This window comes from Drosophila serrata, unplaced genomic scaffold (genome assembly GCF_035046125.1).
Source record: "Drosophila serrata isolate PLE 108 unplaced genomic scaffold, ASM3504612v1 contig_272, whole genome shotgun sequence".
Taxonomy (NCBI): domain Eukaryota; kingdom Metazoa; phylum Arthropoda; class Insecta; order Diptera; family Drosophilidae; genus Drosophila; species Drosophila serrata.
This window is the reverse complement of record NW_028257170.1, coordinates 7,737,739-7,747,772: the sequence shown is the minus strand read 5'-3', so window position 1 is coordinate 7,747,772 and position 10,034 is coordinate 7,737,739. Positions and strand designations below refer to the sequence as shown.

Here is a 10,034-nt window from a genome sequence, read left to right as displayed (position 1 = left end):
GCAGAATTATTTTAATACAAAAGCCATAGGACACCTTTTAAATTTCAAACGTTTTTATTTGTTTTTCAATTGAATGCATTCTTTGCTTGCTACTGTTTATAATTCGGTTTACATAATTCTTGTGTGTTTGCTTAAACTTTAATGATATTGCATATATGCCACACAAACGGTTGTCGTTGGCCTCTGTTTTGTTTTATTTTTTAATTTTTAAGCTTTAAAATCTTGCACAAATCAAAAAACATGGCAAATCAAATGGAAATTGACTTTAAATCAAATTGTGGCTTTCGCTCGAAGCTTCTATATAGTTATGTGCACTCTTTATGTGTGTGTTCAATCTACTACATATCGGTATATATATATATATTTATATATATAATATAACATTTGATTTATCTCTAATATTCCGCGTGCTTTTCCACTTGAAGCCTTCAAGCTTTGGTACCCGTACCCTCCGGCCTGCTCCTGCCAAGCTAGCTACTACTAGGATCTCCTAGAATTCGCCCTTCATCATCATAATTAGTCGCCTTTCTCTGGTTCCTGGTTCCTGATTCCCCTGCCTCTTGGTTTTTTTTTTGGAAAGTTGTTAACATTCTTTTGTTGGTCGCACATGTTTCGAGTTGGCTTTTGTCTTTTTTGTAGTTGTTCTCTCTTGTTCTCTGGTTGTCTAAAGTGTTGTGGTGTTATCTTTGTGTGTTGTTGTTTGCCTTTTTTCTTGGATTGGTTATATCACAGCTTTCTTCACTTTTGCTCTTATAACTTGTAAGCATAACTTGCATATACATATATAAACATTGTTGTTAATGCACGGCTGTATTCCATTTAGCTTTACCCCTAAAAGACCCTTTCCTCCTTAGTCGAAAGTGTTGTATCGACAAATATCGGGGCTACTCTTACATATATAACATATATAGTAACACACAGGCTTCTGTTTTGTTTTGGTGTTTCTTTTTGCTCAACACTTATCATAAACTCGGATGTTCTCTCGCCCGATCTCCGCGGTGTCTCGCTACTCGATCAGTACACACGTTAGCATAAATTGCAATTTGTTTGTGGAATGGTTTACAAAATCGGTTACTGTTCCTTTCGAATTTAAATACAATAAATGGCATATAAAATATATATATTTTTTTGTTGTTGAGTAGTAAGTATTAAAAAAGAACGTTACTCATAGGACAGCAGCGTTGGAAGTGACTCTAGTATAACAGAAAAACTTAATACTCTTTTCGTTTATGTTGATTGTAATTGAATGAATCCATTGATCAAGGGCCCCCTCTACCTAAGTTTTGGGTTGATCTTATATCTGATACTTTCTATAGCTAAAGGACATCTTAGTTATTATTATTGTAGTAAACTTCATTTATAAAGGAGGAAAACATAATTCATAACATAACATAACATAATAACAAATTCATTCATTTCTTGTGTTCAATTTCAACTTACATCACCTCATAATACTAATAAAGTTGATATTTAATTTGAATTTTAAGGAAATAACTTTTGTAACGTAGAAAATGAAAAAAACATAAAGGATTTTCTTATAATATGAGAGAAAAATCATGCAGATCTTCGCTTTTGTAAAAAAAAAGAACAATTATTCCAATAATACATTTAAAATCAGGATTATATTATTTCTTTGTATCTTCAAATGTCTTGTAGCTATAGAAAGTCTGAATCCCTAAGGCCCTACCATTCCAATGCTCCCAATACTTTCTATCTTTTTGCTTATTTCGTGCGCTGTCTTGGATCGTATTTGTTCTTGCACAAAGTTGTCCGTTGTCCTTGGAAGCAGCATGACACTTTTATCACATTTGTTGTTGTTGTTGTTATTGGTGTTGTTGGTTGTTGTGTTGGTACATACTAGACTTAAATTAATTGCCCGGCCACAGGGAAAACATGGGAGCTCTATTGCTCGTCTGAACTCGAATCGAAACATACAATTTACGTTTTCTGTGACCAAAGCATTACAGTTGCTCTTTTTATCTGCTCGACATACATTCTTAGATTGCTTCGCTTTACACTTGATTTGCACTCGTTTTCTTTTACAAATTAATATTCGCTATTGCAGTTCATAACAAAAATTATTACATGCATCGATTGGTTAGATTATTACAAATATATAGAGATGGTCGATTGGATAGTTGCAAGAGTTGTTCTATATCATTGAGATCGCATTCTGTGTTTTCTTTATTTTTGCCCAGAACTCAGAGAACAGTGCACAGTGCCTCCGCCGCGTTGCTCTGACAACCGATCGTTCGGTTCAGTCTTCTGTTTCAGTAGATTTTTTGTGTTTTTCTTTCGATTGTTTTTGTTAGATTTGAGCAAGTACTTTGTGGTTGTTGTTGTTATTCTTCTTCTTTTCTTAAATGCTCAGCATGATCTTCAGGTACCATTGTTGTTGTTGTTGTTGTTGTTGTATCGGTTGTACTTGTTGGTCGGCGGCTAGCAACTCTGGGAGGACGAGCAGCGGCGGTGAGCTTAGTGCTGCTACTGCTTCTTGTTTGTGCAAACATAGGTTAAATATATATAGTACATAGTTGTATAAATTAATGCCTGTGTTACGAAATACTTAAAACTTGGTGTTGGGTTCACATATCCCTGCCTCTGCCACTATCTCTTCTGGCCAACGCATGCACAACAAACACACGGACACGTACAGCAGCCACTATATTATTCCTTAAAGATACGTATATATCTCTGATCTGCTCTGCTCTGCGGCTGATGCTGCTGCTTTGCTGGTAATATCACTTTAAACTACACAAATGGCGGCGCTTAGCGAACGAGGATCGAGCTCTCGTTGGTTGTTACATTTGCTTTTGGTGTTGTTTGTTCTTTTATCACAATTGGGCGCCCGCTTTCGTACTTATTCACACTACTACAAAGGCTTTAACAATTTGTGCCAATTGAGTTTTTGAGCAAACAATTTGACATTGGTCGTAGTTTTGGTTTTACAAACATCTTTCAACACTCTTCTTTCTGTTCCATCTTTTTTTACTTTTAAACTTAGCTAACTAGACAATTCGCTTAACAATTTGTTGGTTGTCGTTTTTGTTTTTTGTATGAGAGTTGGTTGTCGCAATGCTACCCCCACTGGCTGCACTCGCTCTTGCTTGAATCACAGTTGTTGTTGCTTATAAAATGATGTTTCTCTAGCAGATTTCAACAAACTCATCTCGTCGTCGCCCCTTTATATAATATTACATAGACTTGTGGAGTGCTCAGGGTAGTCTAGCACTCCTTGTCGCTACTGCTCGCTTTGGCCTAACAAATTTCGACTTTCATTACGGGGAGAATAAAAACTTAAGAAACGTTTGCTTTACATATAAAAATTTTGATAACTTAGTGTATATAACGGATGCATTGTCGTTTTTGCTTACATATTTTTCACTTGTGTTTCGTTTTAGCTACGTAATTAGGTTTTTCAATTTATAAATTAATTTCTATGCGCTCGACTTGATCACGTGTCATGTTTTTTTGATTTTCCCTGCACTTCTTCACTTCCCTCCCTTCACTTCACTTGACGACTTTCTTAATTTTTTTCATTTTTTTTTTTTGGTTACTCTCTTGACCTCTTGACTTACTAATGGCTTAGATCCTGGCGCAGCATCTCGTACACGAACTGGTCGCGTACCTCATGATCGAAGGCCAGCGATGGCGGCAGCTTATCGGGGGTAATCGGCGACCATTGTTGTCCCAGCAAGGTGCTTATTTCCTGTGAATCGAATACAGATATCTTAGATTTCTAAAGAAATTACTAGCTCAATACCACTCACCTCATTAAAGGCATTTAGCGAAGCGGCGCTGGTCCAGTCGATCAGAGAGACCTCGAGACGCTTCAGCTGCCGGCCGCGTAGCCGGGCAATGCCCACCAGATTGTGCGGATCCATCATATAGCCGTGCACCACAATCTCCTCGAGGCGCTTGCATCGCCAGGCCATCATGACGAAAGGATCCTGGCGCATGTAGCCATGGCGCGTGTAGTCGACACAGCCGTTGTTCTTGTACGCCGAGTCCACGTATTGGATGCTGCGCAGCGTCTCGCTGTGGTGTATAGACATCCAATCGAGGGCCTCGGCGTTCATCAGCTCGCAGAAGAGCAGCCGCACGTGGGTTATCGGCATGTTGCGACGCAGGACGCGGTGCTGCAGCAACTCGATGGCCTCGTAGGCATACACCAGGGTCAACACCAGCTCAATGCTCGCAAAATGGGCGCTAAAGTGAGCCCAGGCCGACTCCGAGACGTCCGGCTGCTCCTCGCTGTCCAGGCCGTGTACCGCGATGAGTAGCTTGCGCAGCGGAAGCACCTGAATCGTGTGCAGCAGCTCGTCGGAGAGCGTGTCGTAGTCGAGAGACAGCACCTGAAGGGCGGCGCACTTCTGCAGTAACGTTGTGTCGAGCGAGAGGATGGGATAGTGACTAGGATCGTACTTGATGCTTGCAAGCGTCAGCTGCAGCAGTTCCTGGGGCTTGCCCATGGCCTTGAGGAAGTCGTGGCCATAGTAGGTGAGCGCCTCGATAGCGCCAAGGTCCAGCAGCTGGCATGGCTGACGCTTGCGGTTGAGCAACAGCTTCAGCGGCTCCACGAAGCATCTGCGGGGGGCACTAAACAGTTAATAATCTACGGGGTTACCTCATATACTCACTGTTCAATGGCCGCCAAGTGCTCGCTGTGCATGTTCCCAATGGCAACGAGGCCCACGTTGTGGGTTTGGAAACGTAATCCCCGGATGTTATCACAGCGTGCCACTCTGCGAAAAATAGAGGTATTAGCCAAGGATATGAAAGTTAATTTTAAAGAGGAACTTACTTGTACAGGATGCGTCGCATTTTCTGGATGTGAAATGCATTGTGAAAGTCAAAGACAACTATCAGTTCCTTTGCCAAATTGGCCATGGAGCGATGAAAGAAAGCCAATTGATCATCGCAGCCCACATCCAACTGAAAGCGAAAGTTTCTAAAATAGCTGAGGGGGGAAGAGAGTTAAAGCATTAATTAGTATTAAGAATAAATATATATGTTAATTGCTACTGTGAAGACTTTCACCCCATCGAGCGTTCACTGTAAAACCGCAATACTGCCTTTAATGCACTTCCATGTAATACATACACACATACATATGTACATTCATATGTCCCCGTAACAATTGCCATTAAAGGTTACGTGCTTATCGATCAACTAATTAATTAAATGCAATTGGCGAAGCAGGGGAATTCCTCTTATCTTGGACTTTCCCCTTTTTTCAACACTAACATAAACAAAACGGTCCGAGAGCTGTTGTTGTTTGGCCCGCACACACATTGAAACGTTGCCAAGTGCGACGCCCGCGTCAACAAGAGCCCCGTTGGAAAACGTCCATATACATTATGTGGCACTTTCGATTGCTCATGCCTGCACAGATGTTTTCTTGTTTGTTTTATTTACCGAACTGCTATAATATATGGGCGGAAAACAAAGAAACGGATTGAAACATTTAAGCAACAGCACTCACTCACACACACACGTACACCTGGATCTACAAAACACGCTCATACATGCACACCCACATTGAACTAACCGTTTCTGAAAGAAGGAAAGTCTCCAGGAATAGCAAACACTGGACGCCGCCCGTCGATCGGCTGGCTGAAGATAGTCGAAGACTTGATTTAGAGCCACTGCTGGAATTGTGTGCCATTCTGCTTGGCGTTGGCTAAAATTCATTACTCGTATTAAATATTGCGTTTCAAACGGAAAAAGTTGCAAGTGCAGAGTTAGGGATGTGAAAAATATATCAAAATATCAATGTATCGATATTTTTGTGTAGAAAAAGAAATATTGTTATCGTTATCCGATTTGGGCCGAACATATTAATTTTTAAATATTTATAAATTATTCTAACACGCCTACTTTTTCATTTATTTTATCTACAGAAAACTATATATAGGAGAAATGAACAAAGATGATTTTAAAGAGATAAACAGTGATTTTCTTTGCCAAGTCTGGCAGCTCCAAAATCACATATGATTTAAAAGATATGTCCGTCAAACTAATTTTTAATTTACTTCGTAATTAAGGCACTAATTCGAATAAAATAAAGTTTCTAAATGCTAAAAAATTAATTTCCTATTGTTTTTAACTGGGTTTGGAAGTATTTGATATTTGGATATATCAAAAACAAAAGCATATGAAAAATCGTGATTTCACGGATTTCTTAATATCTCGGCTTATCAAACGCGTGCAGAAATATCCAATACGCCAAAATAAGAACATTTATAGAAGTTTTACCCTACAAAGTTTCAATTTCTTCAAACCGTCAGTTTTTGAGCAAATCGCATAACAGTGATCTAACCTCGGGTCAGCTCCCTACAAAATAGTGCATCCAAAATTGTAAGGCTTTTAACTTCGATATACAAATGCGTGCACATATGCACGGTATATAGGCTTACTAGGGAAAGATTAACGAATATTTAGTGAAAATTTCAATTGTTTTTAACAGTCAGATTTTGAGAAAATCGAATAACAGTGGGTGGTGTATTCGAGCTGATAGCTAAGGCGCGAACTATGAAAATGGAACCAGATGGAAACCAGCAGAGAACCACTCGCTGAAGCAGACCATGGAACCATGGTAAGAAAAATACTAAATTAAATAAAAATGGCAAATTGTTAAATAAAACATTAAGACAAGTGACTGCCCAATAAATGGAAAAGTCATTCAAAACAATTTGGTAGGATTTTCATCTAAATCACGGAAAGATTATTTTAGCATATACCACGGCGGAATGTAATGCCTCTCTTACCTTAAATGAGCGCGTGCAAGCTTGCACGGCATATCAAACGATAGGGAAAAATATTCTATAATTTCAAATTAAACCTCTATTAATCTCTATAATCTAACCCATGGATTTTTAGAAATGAGCGTTTTCTTTTTCCGATCTTATTCACAAACACTTTCTTCATATCGATAGGGGCGCCTCCTCCTATCGATGAATAGCCGGCCAGAAAATATTCCTATTGACCATTTACACAATTGTATGAAATATGCATGCCCCATGAATGGAATTGGCATTCCAAGCGTTTTGGTAGTTGTTTTATCAAAATCCGTTAAGTCGTTTATGAGAAAACCCCACTTTTGCATTTATTTTCATAAATGTTCCTAGGAAGAATAAATATATCTGGCAGCACTGTCTGCCTAAAATTAAGTCAATTTCATTTTAACTTTATTAAAAAACTTATGCAATCTGAAAATCGTACCACTAACGGGATCGCAATTCTGAACATTTTAATCCACGTTTCGTCAAAATCCGTTTAGTCGTTCATAAGAAATCCCGACTTTTTCATTTATTTCCATTTATTTGCCAGTGAAGAATAAATATATCCGGCAGCCCTGCCTGGCTAAAAACAAGAAAACTTGATTTAAACTTTATGGTTAAGCATATGCAAAAGGAAGATTGTCCCATAGACGGCATTGGAGTTCTGAACATTTTGATATATGTTTCATCAAAATCCGTTAAGTATTTAATGAGAAATCCCAACCTTTCATTTATTGCAGTTGGGTACCAGGGGTGCATAGTCATGCCTCCTTAGTACATAATTTAATAATTCAAATGTTAATTTCTCCAAAACTACTGAACGGATTTCGATGAAACACCTACCAAATTGCTTAGAATAACGATATCATTTATTGGGTTGACTATTAAATCTTATTTCGAAAATTTGCTTTTCAAATCTAGTGCTTCAATGCCCTTGCTTTGTAATATGATTTCAGGTCAAAAATTTGCAAACACAGTAAATAAATTATTTTCGACCCTATAAAGTATATATATTTTTGATTAGGATCAACAGCCGAGTCTATCTAGCCATGTCCATCTGTCTGCAGTCACTTATTTTAATGTTTTATTCAACAATTTTGCAATTTTTATTTAATTTAGTATTTTTCTTAACATTTCCATGGTTCCTTGGAATGGTTCAGCGAGTGGTTCTCTACTGGTTTCCATCTGGTTCCATTTTCATAATTCGCGCCTTAGCTATCAGCCCAAATACACCACCCACTGTTATTCGATTTTCTCGAAATCTGACTGTTAAAAACAATTGAAATTTTCACTAAATAGTCGTTAATCTTTCCCTAGTAAGCCTATATACCGTGCATATGTGCACGCATTTGTATATTGAAGTTACAACCCTTACAATTTTGGATGTACTATTTTGTATCAAGCTGACCCCGTGGTTAGATCACTGTTATGCGATTTGCTAAAAAACTGACGGTTTGAAGAAATTGAAACTTGATAGCGTAAAACCACTATAACTGTCCCTTACTTTGGCGTATCGGGTATTTCTGCACGCGTTTCATTAGCCGAGATATTAAGAAATCCGTCAAAACACGATTTTTCACATACTTTATTTAATATATCCAAATGTCAAATACTTTCAAACCCAGTTAAAAACAATAGAAAATTAATTTTTTACCATTTAGAAACTTTATTTTATTCGAATAAGTGCCTTAATTACGAAGTAAACTAAAAATTAAAGATCCCCTCCGTTTTCCATTTTCCCACCGTTCCATTTCGACGCTAATTTGACGGACATTTTAAAAATTGTATGGTATATTTAGCCGCTCCAAGTGCGGTCACATTGTTATTCAGTCAGCTGTTGTCTGTTATGCATTTTATATTGTTTACTTCGCGATTTATTCGAATTTCATGATTAAATAATGGCAACGCTGCTGCTCTACCGTGCCTGCAGGAGGCCAATCGTTGCTGGCATCTGTAAATACTCATACCCTGGAGCTACATTCCAAAATAACACTCAAAATCACCGCCCGGCATCCACGGAAGCGGCTGTGACGGCGGCGACAAGTGTCCAACTGGCGAATGCCAGCGGTATGGTGGGATTCTGGCAAACTTTATCGAACAGCACTCCCGTGGCTTATATGCAGGATGCCCTCATCCAGATACATGACTACAGTGGCCTGCCCTGGTGGGCCTCCATTGTGCTGTCCACGTTTCTGTTTCGCAGCATTGTAACCTTGCCGCTAACCGTTTACCAGCACCGGATCACGGCCAGGATCGAGAAGATAGCGCTGGAAATGCCCGCCATTGTGGAGGAGCTAAAGCGAGAGGCGGCGGTGGCCAAGCACAAGTTTAAGTGGACTGATAAGCAGACGCAGGTCGTCTACCAGCGTTCGGTTTGTGGCAATAAGAACTCTTTTCTTTTTTTGAGCCAATCCTAACACATTATATTCTACAGATAAAGAAGCAGTGGCAGAAACTCATAATACGCGACAACTGTCATCCCATGAAAACCCTCATCGTGCTGTGGGGCCAGGTGCCGCTGTGGATCTTCCAGTCGGTTGCGCTGCGCAATCTAGTCTACTTGCTGCCGGATCCCACGAGTATACAGGCCCAGATTGTGGCCACAGAGATGACCATTGGGGGATTTGGTTGGATACCCAACCTCACAGTAGTGGACAGCTCTTATATTCTGCCAGTGGCCTTGGGCCTTATTAACTTGGCCATCATTGAGGTGCAGTCCATGTCCCGTACACGTCCTGCCACCCGGCTGCAAAGTGCGATGAATAATGTGTTCCGAGGCCTGAGCATCGTGATGGTTCCTGTGGCCTGCACGGTGCCGTCGGCACTGTGTGTTTACTGGGTAGCTTCCAGCAGTTTCGGCCTCGCCCAGAATATGCTGCTTCTCTCGCCGGAAGTGCGACGATCTGTGGGAATTCCCAAGACCCAAACGGAACTCGATCAGCCGTACGATCAGCTCTGGTTGAAGATTCAGCAACGGGTCGGATTGGTGGAGCAGTCTTCACCTGCTGATAAGCCTCAGCCGCCGGCGACCAAATGATGTAGTCTAATTTAACTTTTAGGTAAGACGTTGAGTTTGTTTTTTAATGCGTTTGCAGTTATGTAAATATAGACAACCCTTAAATACGACTGCGCCACTGTAAATCATCATCATCATCATATTCAGTACCCCAGGGGCAGCATCATCTCGATTTCCTCGAAAGCAAATAAACGAGTGAAAACCCCCGAAAGAAAAGGCAAATAAAATAGGGGGAC

General features: G+C 39.9%; 2 protein-coding genes across 3 annotated transcripts; one reads left to right on the top strand and one right to left on the bottom strand.

Moving 5' to 3' along the window:
- Positions 1–35: 35 nt before the first annotated feature.
- On the bottom strand, positions 36–5,934 carry LOC110190594 (F-box only protein 33). Its single transcript, XM_020961187.2, has 5 exons — positions 5,552–5,934; positions 4,805–4,960; positions 4,641–4,745; positions 3,771–4,587; positions 36–3,709 (listed from the first exon to the last, which is right to left on the bottom strand). Exons 1-5 carry the CDS (start codon positions 5,692–5,694, stop codon positions 3,578–3,580), a joined length of 1,353 nt encoding a protein of 450 aa, XP_020816846.1. The 5' UTR covers positions 5,695–5,934; the 3' UTR covers positions 36–3,577.
- Positions 5,935–8,570: 2,636 nt separating this feature from the next.
- Positions 8,571–10,014, top strand: LOC110190639 (cytochrome c oxidase assembly protein COX18, mitochondrial). Of its 2 annotated transcripts, none has more exons than XM_086833392.1 (3): positions 8,571–9,154; positions 9,217–9,841; positions 9,954–10,014. In XM_086833392.1, exons 1-2 carry the CDS (start codon positions 8,681–8,683, stop codon positions 9,817–9,819), a joined length of 1,077 nt encoding a protein of 358 aa, XP_086689518.1. In that variant the 5' UTR covers positions 8,571–8,680; the 3' UTR covers positions 9,820–9,841; positions 9,954–10,014. The 2 variants fall into 2 exon arrangements, with proteins under 2 accessions (XP_086689518.1, XP_020816895.2); XM_020961236.2 differs by having other exon boundaries at positions 8,572–9,154; positions 9,946–10,014.
- The last annotated feature ends 20 nt before the right edge of the window (positions 10,015–10,034 follow it).